Here is a 17380-nt window from a genome sequence, read left to right on the forward strand (position 1 = left end):
ATGACAACATCCTTGTGAAGAACTATAATTCGAGATCCGTGGAAATAGAGCATATTCCGGAGTCCAATTATAGTCGCGCCCCTAAGAGAAGGCGCCAAGAGCAAAACCCTAATACTTCTGGACGTTCTGATCCATATTATCACTCTACTTGGGAAGGTAACCGCCAATATAGGCAAACACGGAACCGAAGAGGTCAACGTGGAAAGAGAGAGGGAGGCAACGCCTCTGGCCATGTTGGTGGCGCCACCAACATTAAGAGCCATCTAAATGACGCTTTCAAAGCGCCTCAATCAATGGAGTTTGAGCAAAGAGATGTATGTTCTCAATGTGGAGTGTCTGATCATTGGGCACACATTTGTAGAGCTCGTGAAGAACTTGTCACCGCCTACAAAGCATATTTGTGAAGCAATAGAAGCTCACTATGTAGAACAAGAAGATCAAGAAGATGATCTAGAGTGAAGGGTTGAAGACTACGAATCTGGCTGGGATCAATAGATCGCCAATTCTGTTTAAGTCTTTATTTTCCAAGAGATGTAGGCAATTGCCGTATTATTTTTGTAGTAGATGCCTATGGTTTAGTCTTTCTTCAAAGTAGGCGTACTCAATGTAAATGTGATGTCTAGGAAGGTTTTGAGATAAGTGGTAATTAAGCGAGCTTTGCTCCACCGACACTCCCTACTCACCTGGTCACATTTGCGTTGGAATTACCGAAAGAAGTTAGACGACTACCATTGTTTTGCATTAGCTAAGCATTTGGATTAGATTCTCCTAATGGTTAAGAGACAATGATGTACTCCGTTGGCTTATGAATAAAATTTTGAGTTCTTTTCATTATGACTCAATTTTAATTCTGAGCATATTATTATGTGACTACGATGGCTGGGCCATCGGTATTAATTCAAGGACATGGAATAGCCCAAGTTCCACTTGCCAAATGGCCCCTTGATTACTGTCACAGAAACTCTCTACGCTCTTAGGGCAAATCGTACCCTATAGCCAACGGATTCCATGCAAAAACGCATGTAGAGAACGGAAATGAGTTCCTTTGCAATGCCTCTAATGATTGCGAACGATGGCGCATCTTAGAGAAGTATATGTGTCTCTCTAGTGGACTCTATGTCACTATTCGAGCTATTAAATCCAATAAAGTTATGAGAGAAGATCTCTTGGATTTAGACACATATTGACTTTGTCTCGACAGGATAAGTCACCTTGGTCATGATATGGTGATCCGTCTACTAAAGACTTCACATGGACACCCTCGAGCGAAATGGAGCAAGAATCAAAAATTGATTCCTGGACTTAGCAAGACCGCAACAATTGCAGCATCTGGCGCTGCAGCTGTCTTGGAGCGCCATATGGCCGCCCAAGTCCCTTGTGACAACGCCATATTTGGTGCTACCCATGGCCATGACGCCATGGATGTCAATCCCCATGGTTATAACGCCATGGATGCCACTTCCCATGGTCATGACACCATGATGGGTGATGTAGTCACAAACTTTGCTTCAATATGCGTTTCAAACGCTCAAGCCCAACCAAAACTCTCCTTGGTTGCTTCTAAGGCCTCTCGTTCATTTTACAAAGCCACTTCCTTAGGAAAATTAGGAGTGAGACCGTCCTATGCAAAGGATATGACAATACTCATTATGTTCTTACATAGAATCCGTAGGGATTCTCTGGACTGATTCACCCAACTTGCGGACGTTTAAATATCTCATGATGTTGGTTGACATGCAAACACGCTGGTCACGTGTTGTGCCATTGTCCACTTGTAATGCTGCTTATGAAACACTCCTAGCACACATCATATGACAACGGGCTCACTCCCCGAATCATCCTATTCAGTCAATTGGATTTGACTATGCTAGTGAGTTTACATCGAAGACTTTCGATAGTTATTGCATTTGGGACTGATGTTGGACATCATATTCCCATGAGCACACCCAAATGGTCTCGCGGAAATGACTACGATGGTAGTCCGGACATTGGTAATGCGCACCAACCGCCTTATATCCGCTTGGGGTGATGCAATATCGCATGCAGCAATGCTAATTCGTCTACGACCCACCGCCACTCAATGTACCTCTGCGTTACAGCTAGTGACTGGGTACAAGTATAGTACTTACGCGTATTTGAGTGCGCCATTTATGTGCCAATTGCGCAGCCACAGCGCTCTATGATGGGTCCTTACAGACGAATGGGCAACTCAGTTGGATTTGAGACTCCAACAATCGTCCGCCACTTAATGCCCTTGCATGGCGATCCCCTTACCGCTAGATTTGCGGATGTCACTTTGATGAGACAGTCTTCCCGTCGTTAGGGGGAGATAAGAACACAGATGTTCAGCAGGAACGACCGGAATTGTCGTGGCCTGTCCCCACTATGTCTCATCTCGATCCCTGTTAAAGTGACGAGATCACACAAATATGCTGCAAACATGCCTGCAAGGATGGACGTCCCTACGAGAGGACATAGCGCCACCCTACACAGAGGTAGGCATGGCGCTAACGCCATAGAGAGTGGCACTCTGGCTTTACAGGCCATGGCCCCAGCTAGAATGCATGGGAGGACCGTGGGTTCGAAGGATACTTTGGCACATTCCAATCCTTTGATCATCGACACTCAAAATCCGTCTCATGAGTATCTTCCGGGTTATGGTTATTGTTGGGGGACGCCTCAACGTCAGAACCTATTCCTGAGAATATAGAGCTCTATGAAACTTACACTAGTGTACATGAGACGTGGGATAGAAACTCCATCATAATTGATGATGTAGTTGCGCATTTCGTTGCGCATGAGTTTGTTGAGTTAAATGATATCGAACCACGCTCCGTTGATGAATGAATGCCAACGTAGAGAGATTTGGCCTAAATGGAAAGATGCGATCCAGGTTAAGATGGATTCTCTAACGAAGAGGAAGGTTTTCTGAGCCAGTAATGCCAACACCTCCTGACATAAAACCTATTGACTAATGGGTCTTCGTTAGAAAGCGTGATGAGAAAAAGAGATGGCAATCTCGCCTTATGGCGCAAGGCTTCTCACAAAACGCCTTGGAATCGACTACGATGAGACCTATTCTCTCGTAATGGATGTCATTGCACTCCACTACCTTGTCAGTTTGGTAGTTTCCGAATAACTGAACATGCAGCTTACAAATGTGGTCACTACGTATCTCTATGGGGATCTAGATACGGAATATACATGAAGGTTCATGGTGAACTTCATTTACCCAAGTCAACTGGCTCTAGACCACGGAGCGCGTTTACAAAGAGGTTGAAACGCTCACTAAAGTGACTACTTGATTGGGAAGGGATATGCCCACGCGTTTCCATAACAAGTTTAGGATTCTATCGCGGTTCATGTTGGACATGATCTTCATTAGAAGCCCTTAAAGAGTTAAGGGAAACCGCTGAACACTAGAAATCCGAGTTTGAGATGAAGGATTTTGGGAGAACACGATTATGTCTCGGTTTGGAACTTGAGCATCGTGTTGATAGATGCTTAGGCATTTTGACAAGGTCAAACCTTCAAGCACCCCCATGATCGTCCGTAGTCTTGATCCTGAAAAGGATCCCCTTCGTTCAAAGGATGATGACGAAGATGCGCTAGGGGCAGAAATGCCCTAGTTAAGTACAATATGCGCATTATTGTACTTAGCTCCATGCACATGACCGGACATCTCATTTACCATGAACTTGTTAGCTAAGATATAGCTCTGCGCCAACGCGACGCCATTAGATTGGTGTAAAAGATATCTTTCGATACTTGAGATGTACGATTGATATGTGCTTGTTCTATCCCTACAAAGAGATGATGGATTCGGACCCATCACACACCAGGAACGCCGCCAACACTGGCCTGCGTCCCCTCTCCCCATCCCAAAACGAAGTTAGCGTTTTGGAAGGTTTTGCTGATGCTGGGTATCTCTCTGACCCACACAAAGGTCATTCCCAAACTGGTTAAGTGTTCACCATGGGTAAAGACTGTGATATCTTGGAGGTCTACAGAATAGACCCTTCTCAATTTTTGAAAATCTTTAATTAATCTTAATTATCTATGAACCTTAATGGAATAAAATAAAATTGACCCCTTCTCAATTTTTGGAAAATCCTTAATTAGTCTAAATTTTCAAAATTTAATATAGGGATAATGACCATTTACACAATTTAGTCTTAATTATTCTTCAACTTTAATGGAATGAAATAATATCTTACACTATTAATACACTACATATATACAATTAATGTATCTTTTCAAGGTTTTCTTAGCTTATTGATCTATATGACACTATGCCTGATATCAGAAAAGCAAAATCGAAGTAACACATTTTTCTACATTTATCATTCATCTCAAATCCCAAAATTTATTTAGCATGATTTAAGGGTCTTTCAATTTCCACATTAATACAAGAAATATACACTAATATGTTTTGAAATATGTACGTGTTATTTATTATTTTTGGCAAAAGATTGTGTTATAAATTTGACCCTCTTTCTTGAGATTTCTGGCTAGCCACTGGCTGAGTGAAAAATTAGAGAGAATTTCCTTCCTTTTTACGTGCACCCTGTTCGTTAGGGCCGCCCTGTCGTTTCGCAAAATTCAGGTTAATATTATCAAATATCAAGAATGAATTTTGGCAAGTGTTTTTCACAAATCTGCAAATCAATCAATGAGAAGAGCCAAAAAAAAAAAAAAAAAATCCTTTAAATTAAATTTAGTTTGCAAAAGGAAATTTGATTGTGGAGAAAAGATGAATTGGGAGAGAACCACGCAATTAAATCCATGACCCAAATTAAGAAGGAAAAACTTATGGAGGGAAAAGTTCCAAAAGAGAGCTAGACCCTAATCCTCTTAGCATTAACCTAGAACCCTATCATCTCTAAACCTCAATCTCGATCTGTATTATCTGAACAGCATATATACTCTAAACCTCAATCTCGATCTGCATTATCTGAACAGCATATTAGGGTTGCCCTACTCCAACCTTAGCTTTGCTCACAAGAAAAGAGCACAAGGCAAGTGTTTGAACGGATTGATCTAAGGTAAGGATTCCCATAGATATTTTTCTTTTTCCAACATGATATATATTGTTTCTCTTATCTATTTTCTTTTACTTTCTTAGTTAGGTTTGGAGGATATTGGTCTTACTTCTTAGTTAACTACAACGTTTAGATTCTACAAGACCCGGCCCAATGAAGCTCCCCGTTTTGACACTGCAAATGAGGCGTGTTTTCTTTGTCTTGTTGGTAATTCTTCTCCTCTTGCTTCTTCCAATTGCTCGTCGTTGTCACTATAATTTACAAGAATGTGCTTGCTTACAAGTATTAATTCCAACTGATCTAAACATGCAGGTAACTGGCTTGGTGGTAGTGGTACTTTCTGGTTTATTGATCAGTGTCATCAAACATGTTGAGCATAATGTAGGTTTAAACCTCAAATCTTATGTTTCGAGTGAGCTAGCTACATATAACTAATTAATGATATACTACTTTCTGAGTTCCAGGTTTATGTACTTGCTTTTTCGGAGAGTGGGTTAATCAACCTTGTTCACAAGGATTGCAGAATGGCAATCGTCCTCCTGATTGTGATGATTGTCATTATGGCTCTCTTCCTCTTTAGTTATTTTTTCCTAATGCTGGCTGCTGCCAAACGGGAGATTCAACTTTGTACCAAACTCATAAAACAAGATGAGGCAATTCGACAAGCTGAGACAAAGAGTATGAAAAAATCTGATGCAATTACAAGTGCAAGCCATGATGTTCGTAATGCTCTTGCTTGCATGACTGAATTGATCAAGATATCCTGCAATGAAGTTTCCCAGGGCTCCGAAATAAAGAAATATCTAACACAAATGGAGGCATGTACTAAACACCTCTTAGGTATGAGAAGCTAGATGATTAATCTTTCTCAATGAAACCAAATTTTCCGTTGTTGTGGTTATTTCAAATTATGTACTAATTGTTTTACAGGTATTTTGAACTCTATTCTTGATAAAAGCAAAATTGAAGCGGGTAAGATGGTACTTGAAGATGAGGAATTTGACATATTCCAACTTGTTGAAGAGGTAATCGATTTCTTTCTTCCATCGGGTTTAAAGAAGGGCGTAGATGTGATGTTGGATCCATATGATTGCTCACTTCTAAAGTTTGCACATGTGAGAGGTGATAGGAGAAGGCTTAAGCAAATATTATGCAACTTATTAGGGAATGCTGTCAAATTTACTTCAGAGGGACATGTAACCGTTCGTGCTTGGGTTCAGAAACCTAGTTTCATGAATTCAATCACTGCTGCTGATTCTGATCAGAATAATGGTTTCTTGAAGCATTTGTTGTGTTTTTTGAACTACAAGAACATGACCAAAGAACAGTCAGATGGCATAAAAGCAGTGAATGGTGTTCAACATGATCCAAATTATTTGGACTTTGTTTTTGAGGTGGATGATTCAGGGAGGGGAATTCCCAAGGAGAAGCAAAAAGAAGTGTTTGAAAACTATGTCCAAGTCAAAGAAAAAGCTCATGGAGAAGGAGGTACTGGCTTAGGACTTGGTATCGTTCAGTCTCTGGTAAGTACTGTGCATAATAACAATACTAATTTATTCTTTGGTAAGTTTACTTATTGCTCGATGATCGAAGATACTTGAAATGTGTTTGTCTTGCACTAGGTACGCTTGATGCACGGAGAAATAGGAATTGTGGACAAGGAGATTGGTGAAAAAGGGACATGCTTCAGGTTTAATGTTCTCCTGAGAGCTATTAATGTGTGTGGGGATCATATAAAATTACAACAAGACCTTGAATTGGGAGGTGACCCTAGTTGTGATGACAGAGATCAACAATTGGGATTAATAGCAAATGCAAACCCCAGGTTGACCATAATTCCTAGTCCAAATCTCACACCAATTGGAAGTCCTAGGTTGAATGTATTCTGCACCACCCCTAGTAGTGCTAAGGTAGAGGAATCCATTGTTGTACTACTGATTAAAAATGAAGAGCGGCGGAGAATAGTATACCAGTTCATGAAGAGCAGCCTTGGGATAAAGGTATCAGTGGTAGAACAATGGGGACAACTAGCTCATACTCTCAAGAAAATAAAACACATGAGGATGAAGGGTCATCCTAGTTCATCTTCAGGAATATCTGATTTGGGTCTGCAGGACTGCTTGAGCAAATCTACACCATGCAACTCCGGTAATAGAGCAAAGGAGGTGCACCCTTTAATGAGTGCTATGGATGAAACGTACAACAATATGTGCTCTCTATTTAAGAAGACGACTACCAATGTTGGTGGTGCACCCGCCTTTATATTGCTAGTGATAGATACGACAGCTGGACCATATATGCAATTATGTAAGATTATAACTGAGTTCAAAAGAGGCCTTCAAAATGCTTCGTGCAGGACCGTTTGGTTAGAAAATCCGCAGTCTCATAGATTAGTGGACTTGAGTGGCCTTGATCCGGATGATGTCATCATAAAAAGGGCACTTCATGGTACTTGTCTTTTCGAAGTGGTAAGATTTCTTCCAGAGTATGGGGGTGCACTACCAAATAGATCAGCAGGGGACACATTTCAGGTTGGATCAAAAGTAGTCTCCCGAGCTCCTAGTCCGTCAAGATATCGGTTACATACTGATGATGAATCTGATATCTCATCTTCACCAATCCAATGTCATGATCAGTCTCATAATGTTGGCTCTACATCAAGAAACTCACCAGTTGGTCATGACCACCCACATCCACATAGAGAAACACATGAACATGGTAATCCGAGCACACCCTTGAGTGGGAAAAAAATTTTGGTTGCCGAGGATGATGAGCTTCTGAGCTATTTGGCTATGAGAATTCTGTTAAAGGAGGGAGCAACTGTGAAGCTTTGTAAAAATGGAAGAGAAGCTCTAGATGTAATTCGCATAGATCTAGACAACCAAGGGAAACATGAATATGATTTTGTACTAATGGACTGTCAGGTAATGAATTAAACAGTATGTATATATTCAACCAGCTGCGTGGTAGTATATTCTTGTTCCTAGTCTTGTGTACATGCATGTGTTAGCTAGTGTGTGACTTTGGTGTTGAAATTAACATGCAGATGCCAGAAATGGATGGATTTGAAGCAACAAGGGAGATAAGGAAAGTGGAGAAAACTCACCATGTTCGCATTCCGATCATTGCATTAACAGCTCATACACCAGGCGAGGAAACAAGACGGATGTTGGAGGCCGGCATGGATGACTATTTGAGCAAACCCTTGGAAAAGGATCGTCTACTTGAAACAATGGGTAGACTGGTAGGCAAGTAGTAAAATTGTTGGAAGCTGCAAACAGAGCTTTTCATTTCATGTAAGTTCCGTTCAATTCTGTATCTAGTGTTGATCATCAGTTGCATCATAAGAAAAGTCTCCTAAAATAACATTCTAAACTCTAAAGTGAATAACTTGTGAAGAAAGTAAAATTGTCCTAGAAATAATGATAAGCGCATGGGTTTAGTTACTATGTTAATTGATTGCAATCTAAGCTAGCTAGCTAGCTAGCTTCTCAATTGGTTCATGTCTCTCTCAGACTCACTCAAGTGTTGTCGAGTGGAGTGACCGAAGTCGTTGAATTAGTTAAAAGAGCGTGAATCGAAAGAGGAAAGCTGACTTCTGATTTCTTGTCAGCAATTCAACAATTAGTATCAATATATATGTGATGTTTGCATTTAATAATTGACTGTTGGGGCCCACAAAACTGGAAAAAAATAGTTAAAAATTGCAATCGCTTTAGCGGAATGGAAAATTAGATCCATTGAAGACTTATCATTCTTATCTCGCCGTAGACTACAGGAGGCTGAGGAGGGAGAGTTTCAGTCTTAAATAAATAGTATTCAAACAATTAATGGCGTCAACTTGGTCTCCTCGTCGACGATACAAATACGATGTGTTTCTAAGCTTCAGAGGGGAAGATACCCGCGAGACTTTCACCTGCCATCTGTATCGTGCGCTAACTGCGAAGGGAATTATAACCTTCATAGATGACGAAAGCCTGGAGAGAGGATCAACCATTGGCCCATCACTTTTTACAGCAATTCAGGACTCAAGATTCGCCCTTGTCGTTTTTTCAGAGAATTTCGCTTCTTCATCCTGGTGCTTGGATGAACTCTCCAAGATTTTTCAATGCTTGGTAAGGAGGGGACGATTCGTCTTCCCGATCTTCTACCGAGTGGCTCCCTCTGATGTGCGCAACCAAACGGGAAGTTTTCAGCTGCGTACAGTAGCGGTAAGGGAACATGAAGAAGTCTATGGAAATAAGGACAAACTAGAGGAGTGGAGACATGCTTTGACGACGGTTGGCGGTATTGGTGGGTGGGTCTCGGAGGATTATAAGTAAGTACTACTCCCCTTCCTTCATAGTTCATACCTTCATATGTTCATATGTATTTTTGTTCAACATATAATGTTTGGCAATTTGCGTTTTCTGAGGGAGGGATAGAATTAATACGAATGGAGTGCCTATTTGTAGTTAGATTATGATCAGATTTCAACTGCAAACTCTTGTAGAGTTGAGAGATCCTCGGTATTTGCATTTATTTGTGCTAAATGGGTAAATGGAAATGTTTTTTTCTTTCTTCTTTTGACATGTTACTTGCTAACTCAGCGTTTTATCTATTTTCTTTTTTCTTCTTCTCAGGGATGACGGAAAATTGATTGAGGACATTGTTACGTATATACTTCGGAGACTAGGTCATACTTATACCTCTTCAAGTGTTGACAAGGGCTTCATAGGAATGGATTCCCGCATTGATGATTTATTAAGCAATTACATATGTCCGCAGCTTGGTGGGGTGCGTTTTATAGGGATCCATGGCATGCGGGGTATAGGTAAGACAACACTTGCTCGAGCCATCCATGATCGAATTTGTCAGGATTTTGACCAAAGCTGCATTCTTTCCAATGTTAGAGAAAAATCTGAAAAGGATGGCCTAGTTTCTCTTCAAGAAAAACTACTTTCCAGAATCCTGAGGACAAAAGTTGACATTGAGGATGAATATGCAGGAGCTATTATGATAGAAAGGCGGTTATGTAAACTAAAGGTGCTTGTTGTTATTGATGATGTGGATCACATCAATCAATTAGATAAATTGGCTGGAAGTCGGGACTGGTTCGGTCCGGGGAGTAGAATTATTGTAACCACCCCAGATATTCATTTGCTAAGGGATGTTGATGATACATACAAGGCTACTGGGTTAGCTCGTGGTGAAGCTATTCAACTATTGAGTTTAAAGGCTTTCAAGAATAGCTTCCCACCAGAAGATTATTTGGACTTGTGCCACCATATTATAGGGTATGCTCAGGGGCTTCCGTTGGCTCTTGTGGTTTTAGGTTCTTTTCTATCTGGTAGAAGCACCAATGAATGGGAAAGTACAATAGAGAGGCTACATAATACACCAAATAGAAAAGTTATGGGTGTGCTTCAGATTAGTTTTGATGGACTAGAGGAAAAAGACCAACAGATATTCCTACATATTGCTTGTTTGTACAAGGGGAAGGACAGGGATCGTGTGACACAAATACTAGGCTATTGCAAGCTAGAACCTGGCATTGGTTTAAAGGTTCTTGAGGAAAAATCTCTCATTACTATTTTTAAGAACAAGCTGTCGATGCATGATTTGCTACAAGAAATGGGCTTGGAAATAGTTCGTCGAGAGTCCCCTGATGAGCCAGGTAAACGAAGTAGATTATGGTATCCTGAAGTTATCCACAATGTGCTGAAGAAAAATAAGGTAAGAGTGTGATTATGTAGAAAAAAGAAAAGAAAGGAGAACCGTAGAACTGCTTTAATTTATTTAAGTAATCAGTAGTAGTATTCTTTGTCTTGTTGAACATCACTCATTACTCTTGTTTTTCATAATTAGGGAACAGACAAAATCCGAGCCATGGTAATGGAGTTGCCTCAGTTAGAAGTGGCTCATTGGAAACCAGAAGCCTTTTCAAATTTGTCACAACTCAGTCTTCTCCATATTCGTAACGTGGATCTTCCCAAAGGCCTCACTTTTCTGTCTAATTCCTTGAGACTCCTTGAATGGAGTGGGTACCCCTTAAGATCCCTCCCACAGAATTTTGAACCAGACGAACTTTTTGAACTTAACTTGTGCCACAGCAACATTGAACACCTCTGGAAAGGAGCAAAGGTATGACTGTTGGTTGATGGACTATTGATTATTCATTAATTTGTATTAGAAAAGTCTGTTTATGTTGTGCCTTACTATTTTCCTGATTGCTTTATATATGTATTGAACAGAATTTTGACAAGTTGAAGTTCATCAAACTATGCCATTCTCAAAAAATAGTCCAGACCCCAGACCTCACAGGCGTTCAAAATCTTGAGACTTTAGATCTTGAAGGATGTAAGACTTTGGTAAAACTTCATCAATCTGTCGGACAACTCAAAAGGCTTATTGTATTGAATCTTAAAGATTGCGAGAGTCTTGAGAATCTGCCAAGTAAGATTGAAATGGAATCTCTTGAAACTTTGATTCTTTCTAACTGCTCAAAAGTTAAAAAGATTCCCGAGTTCGCTGGAAATATGAAGCGTTTATCAAAGCTTTATCTCAATGAGACTGCCATTGAAAAACTACCTGTGTCAATTGGATGCCTGAGTGGCCTTGCTTCACTGAATCTTAGCAACTGCAAAAATCTTGTATGCCTTGCAAGCACCTTAGAACTGCTTAGTAGATTGGAGTCTCTTAAAAAGCTTGATCTTTCTGGATGTTTGAAACTCGGCGAACAGGATAGTGTGAGGGAGAATGGTGCATTTAGAACTGCTGTAAATCATCTTACAAAACGTGGTTGTGAAGTTGTTGGGAAATATTTGTCATGGTCCTTGCCTTCTAGATTGGTGCAAAGAGCTGATATAGAACCAATGAGTATGCAGTTGCCTGCATCTGATCTGTGTTATTCTACAGAGCAAAATGCAAATACATCAGTGAGTATCCGGTTGCCACTATCTCGTCTATGTAATTTAACAGATCTAAACATAAGTAACTGCAATCTTGTTGACGCTGCATTTGCCAACTTTGCCTGTTTTCCCTCCTTAGTGGCACTAAATCTGAGTGGAAATAATTTTGTTAAGCTTCCTCCAAGCATCAGGTCCTGTTTTAAGCTTCAAAACATTAATTTGGAGAATTGCAAGACACTTCAAGAGTTGTCAGGACTTCCATCAAATAGTAAATTGGATGTGAGGGCAGATGGTTGTTCTTCACTGAAAATGCTGTTTGATGTATCCAATTTCAATCGATTGGAGAAATCATATTTCAATTTCATCAATTGCTTCAAACTAAATGACAATCAGGGCAGCTGTAACATAGCATTTGAAATGCTGAGGATATTCCTTAATCAGGTACTAGTTCTCTCTCTCTCTCTCTCTCTCTGTGCTCCTATTAAATCAATTAATTAAATACCTATTTTTCATGACAGCAAGTTTCTAGTGTGACGGAAACTTTTCAAATTGTAATTCCTGGAAGTAGAATTCCTGAGTGGTTTCATCATCGAAGATTTGCGAGTTCATTAACTGTAGACCTACTTCCAGATTGGAATCAGAGTAGGTTTTTGGGATTTGTTTTGTGTGCTGTTTTTGTACTCCATGAGCACCGTCAGGTTGATGAGCTTGATATCTGTCAGTTCAAGACTTTTAAGGCCACTCATCATCTTGTATGTTGCCTGAAGCTGAATGGAAGAGAACTAGAAGTATACGGCAAACAGCCTGCATTTCGCTTTAGCGAACAATTTTGCCAGGTTGAGTCAGATCACCTTTGGATATTCTATGTGTCCCGTGATAAATACTTTGGTACAGATTGGTGGCAGAACAGTTGCAGTCAGCTTGAGTTCTTATTTGAAACAAGAGGGCCAGGCCTGAGGGTGAAGGAGTGTGGGGTACGTCTGATATATGAGCAAGATGTGCTAGAGTTGAACCAAACAATAACTCAATCAAGCAGTAGGATGTCTCCTCCATATGAGGATATATTGACTGATTTTGAGAATCAAGTTGAAGGGGAAACCATTCACCCAAAAAAAAAGTTGGAAGGGGAAACTTGTGGTACTGGTAGTAGAACCTGCACCCTTGAAGAACTATAGGATTGGCAGAAATATAGGGATTCAATACTGGCCACTTTGAAAAACCAAAATTAAGGACTTCTTGATCCCATGGTTGGAAATGAGTGCAGAATGGTCAGTGGTCCCTCCTCTCACATTGAACTTCTGCAGTAATTACTATCTGGAGCTCTCTTGCCTCATTTTGCACAGATAGGTTAGCCTGGTTCACTCTAATTCTATATTGTGTCTTATTAATTAGATAGCTATTATTCTGCCAACATATTTAGTGGACTCCACCACAAATTATTTCACAGGGGTTTGTTTTTACATTGTTCCTCCAACCATGGTTAAATTTTAAGAAGAAATAACCATTTTTATACTCTTTTAAATTTAATATTTGGCAAGAGTAATAAGAAAGTGCAACTTAATGCAGTAGAGCCACTTTCTATCTACATGTATTTAGGAGCTTCTAGTGATTTTATTATTTTAGGAGCATGATAGGGAGTACATTGGAGCAAATTCCCTAAGTTACTTAAAAGCTCGTGTAGGGAGTCTGTTGGAGATGCTCTTATCATGTGGCATATATCTTGTGTAACCTATATCACTTGCAATAGTTTTACATGTATAATCTGGATTTGCTCATTGATTCTCTGTAAGTTAGTTTGATATACAGAAAAGCATGTAAGCTAGTAATTTTAGTCTATATGCTATCAGTACATTTGCAGGCTTGTACTTTTGAAATTGTACTTTTATACAATGAGTGTGTGCTGTTGCAGAGAATTTTAAGTAGTCTTGCATTGCACTCTTAGCAGATTCTATGACAGTTATGTGGCTCCCCTTGAAGAGGATGGGCAGGGCTTCTATATAGTAAACCATTAAAAGGTACGGATGTCGGACGTCCATAACTGTACCATTGGATGCTAAATTGACATGATTGTATGATTGTAACAATGGATGTTATGGTACATTCTTTGCAATTTGTATGTGGTATAGAGTTGTGCCGACTTATGTTGCCATTAGCCATCAATTCTAGATAAAGATGAATGCATTGATGCCACCAACTAGCTGGTGTTGGAGAATTTTCTTAATTGGTCGTAAGCGTATCGTGTCAGGCTAATTATCTAAAGCTTTTCTTCATGCTCTCTCTGCAGGTTCAAGATCTCCATGTGATTGATATACATAGTGAAACTTGAGGCAGAACATATGTATAAAGGTTACTTGAACTTTCCTCATAAATGAATGCAAATTCATTTGGACTTGATGAACTTTTGGGTATTGTGGATGGAAGAAATAGAGGAATTTTTGAAGTCTATGAAGGGGTAGGGGTTCAGGTTCAGAGAGGGTCATGCTATTGAATGTAACAAGAAAAAAAAATGAAAAAGAAAAGGGCTATCGAATTTGGGAAATGAATTAATGGTCATGCTGGTGTGTCAGGTAATGAATTAAACATTATAAACTCAACCAGCGTGTTAGTATATTCTTGTTCGTAGTCTCATATACATGTGTGTCAGTGTGTGACTTTGGTGTTGAAATTAACATGCAGATGCCAGAAATAGATGGATTTGAAGCAAAGAGGCAGGTAAGGAATGGAGAAATCTTACCATGTTCGCATTCCGATCATTGCATTAACAGCTCATACACCAGGCGAGGAAACAAAAAGGATGTTGGAGGCCAGCATGGATGATTATTTAAGCAAACCCTGGGAAAATGATCGTCTACTTGAAACAATGGTAGGGAAGTAGTAAAATTGTTGGAAGCTGCAATCATGATTGTCAGGGAACGAAAGAAAAGGAAAAAGCAAACAGAGGTTTTCATGTAAGTTTCGTTCTATTCTGTATTTAGTGTTGATCATCAGTTGCATTATCCCTAAAATGACATTCTAAAGTGAATCACTTGTGAAGAAAGTAAACTGTCCTAAATAATGATAACCGCTTGGGTTTAGTTATTATGTTAATTGATTCCAATTTAAGCTAGCTATTCTCACTCGGTTCATGTCTCATTCAAGCGTAGTGGAGTGGAGTGACTGGCCAGTAATTAAACAATATCTAGACTTGCCATCTGTGATGTTTGCCTTTTTTTTCAATTATTTCCATCTATGTGATGTTCGCCTCCTCCATCATGGATGTGTTATCTAACAGAAGTATTGGAAGAAAGAAGCAATCGCCAGTGATACTGGCTGCTGATTACTCTCTTTGATTTTGCTAGACTCAAGGGGAAATAACACTATTAGCCTTAGCCTTCCTGGAATCATTAGCCAACTTTCTAAGCTCGAGATTTTGTACTTGAGCAGCTACTCTCATCGATTGCATATTTAACACGTTTTTGCGAATAGTTACACGTCATTGAAATACCTGCAATACCAGAATCTGAGCAGATTAAATTTCATCAACTGCTTTGAGTTGAATGTCAAATGTTTAGTTGTGTTGAATCTGTTGATATCCCACACCAGTGACACCACCGGTCAGCCGCTGACAATATTTTGCTTCACCAACCTGCAATGTAGGTAAGATCCCCTCTCAACTAATAGGTAGATATAAAACTGATCTTATCGGATTGCATCAATGCATCATGAAAATTGGATTTGTAAAGATCCCAGGTCGAACAAGTTTCAAGTATCATCACCATTAAGACACTCATGAATCCTTTGCCGAGACAATCAGGACAATATATTGCAAAGAGTTCGTTCAGATTGCTAGAATTTTGGGGTTCAAAACTTGGTGGGTTTGCATGGTTTGCATTGCGGACAAACCAACCAACTATATTTAGCTGTGTTTGGTTAGCTACCAGCCTACCACTCGAGCTTAAGTGACACACCCAGCTAACTGTAGCGTGATGCTACGCCCATATGCTCGCGCGTATCGTAGAACCTTGACCTCAATCAACCATCCGGTTCTTCCCACACCTCCCAGCCTTAACCTGCAAACCAATACTCTTCTCGGCGAAGTAGCGGCCCTCGCCACGCGCGGCCAACTCAACGAAGCGCTCTCACTCTTCTACACTCTTCAATCGCCACCAACTCAAACTCACTGCAACCAAACAAGGGCTCTCTCTTCCACGCATGTGCTCGACACCACTCTCTTCCACGCATGTGCTCGACGCCACTCTCTTCCACGCATGTGCTCGACACCACTCCCTCCAACAAGGGCTCTCTCTGCACCATTACATGCTTGCCCACAACCCCATTACACCTCCCGACCTCTTTGTCTCCAACCACCTCATCAACTTGTACGCCAAATTTGGCTACTTAGACCATGCCCGCCATCTGTTCGATGAAATGCCTAGAAAAAACCTCGTCACCTGGACCGCTCTTATTTCCTGTTACGCACAGCGGAGTAGAGCTGAAGCTTGTTTTCGTTTATTTGCTGCCATGTTGCTGCATCACCTCCCGAATGAGTTTGCATTTTCCAGCGTGCTAAGTTCGTGTGCCGATAGTGATGGTGGATATGGTCGGCAGCTACACGCCCTCGCTTTGAAAATGTCTTTGGATGCTTGCGTTTACGTTGCGAATGCTCTCATTACCATGTATAGCAAGGTGTGTGATCATGGAGGTGTGTTTGATGTTAGTAGAGACGAGGCGTGGAAGGTGTGTTTGCTCTCATTATGCATGCATGGTTGACATTCCTGGTCGAGCGGGACGAGTTGGTGAGGCTGAGAAGCTTGTAAGTAGAATGGCAATGGAGCCCGATTCCGTAGTTTGGAGTGCACTCCTTGGATCATGTAGGAAGCATGGAAATACACAGTTGGCCAAGTTAGCAGCTGATAGACTGAAGGAGTTGGCTCCAGATAGTTCATTAGTTTATGTACAAATGTCAAACATATATAGCTCTGATGGTAACTTTGGTGAAGCGGGCCTAATTAGGAAGGAAATGAAAGGGTCTCGAGTGAAAAAGGAACCTGGATTAAGCTGGATTGAGATCGGAAATCAGGTGCATGAATTCTCCTCTGGAGGCCGACTCCATCCAGAAAGGAATCTTATAAGCAGAAAACTAAAAGAACTGATTCGACGGTTAAGGGAAATTGGTTATGTTCCAGATACAAGCTCATCCTTGCATGATGTGGAAGAGGAGCACAAAGAGGAGCAATTGTACCATCATAGTGAGAAGCTAGCTTTAGTGTTTGCCATTATGAATGAAAGCGGTTTACATTGCGGTAGGACTGCTATAAAAATAATGAAGAATATCAGAGTATGCTTGGATTGCCACAACTTCATGAAGTTAGCATCAAATCTACTTCAAAAGGATATTGTTGTGAGAGACTCAAACCGTTTCCACCACTTTAAAGATGGCATATGTTCTTGCAATGATTACTGGTAAGC

General features: G+C 40.5%; 2 protein-coding genes across 2 annotated transcripts; both read left to right on the forward strand.

The window, feature by feature from the left end:
* Nucleotides 1-5222: 5222 nt before the first annotated feature.
* Nucleotides 5223-8654, forward strand: LOC133735819 (histidine kinase CKI1-like). Its single transcript, XM_062163243.1, has 6 exons — nt 5223-5249; nt 5355-5423; nt 5507-5882; nt 5973-6565; nt 6665-7966; nt 8089-8654. The coding sequence occupies exons 1-6, from the start codon at nt 5223-5225 to the stop codon at nt 8296-8298; spliced, it is 2577 nt and encodes an 858-aa protein (XP_062019227.1). The 3' UTR covers nt 8299-8654.
* Nucleotides 8655-8773: 119 nt separating this feature from the next.
* Nucleotides 8774-15019, forward strand: LOC133736355 (TMV resistance protein N-like). Its single transcript, XM_062163813.1, has 8 exons — nt 8774-9360; nt 9665-10757; nt 10890-11165; nt 11276-12373; nt 12451-13279; nt 13878-13947; nt 14217-14499; nt 14609-15019. Exons 1-5 carry the CDS (start codon nt 8873-8875, stop codon nt 13105-13107), a joined length of 3612 nt encoding a protein of 1203 aa, XP_062019797.1. The 5' UTR covers nt 8774-8872; the 3' UTR covers nt 13108-13279; nt 13878-13947; nt 14217-14499; nt 14609-15019.
* Nucleotides 15020-17380: the final 2361 nt, after the last annotated feature.

The sequence above is a fragment of the Rosa rugosa genome, chromosome 3, assembly GCF_958449725.1.
Source record: "Rosa rugosa chromosome 3, drRosRugo1.1, whole genome shotgun sequence".
NCBI classification, from domain to species: Eukaryota; Viridiplantae; Streptophyta; class Magnoliopsida; order Rosales; family Rosaceae; genus Rosa; species Rosa rugosa.

Bases quoted from the DNA above. Each gene is read 5' to 3' on its own strand.
- LOC133735819 (XM_062163243.1), top strand. From the start codon at position 5,223: ATGAGGCGTGTTTTCTTTGTCTTGTTG. The intron at 5,424-5,506 runs GTAGGTTTAAAC...TCTGAGTTCCAG, and splicing joins TCAAACATGTTGAGCATAAT to GTTTATGTACTTGCTTTTTC. The intron at 5,883-5,972 runs GTATGAGAAGCT...ATTGTTTTACAG, and splicing joins ATGTACTAAACACCTCTTAG to GTATTTTGAACTCTATTCTT.
- LOC133736355 (XM_062163813.1), top strand. From the start codon at position 8,873: ATGGCGTCAACTTGGTCTCCTCGTCGACGATACAAATACGATGTGTTT. The intron at 9,361-9,664 runs GTAAGTACTACT...TCTTCTTCTCAG, and splicing joins TGGGTCTCGGAGGATTATAA to GGATGACGGAAAATTGATTG. The intron at 11,166-11,275 runs GTATGACTGTTG...TGTATTGAACAG, and splicing joins ACCTCTGGAAAGGAGCAAAG to AATTTTGACAAGTTGAAGTT.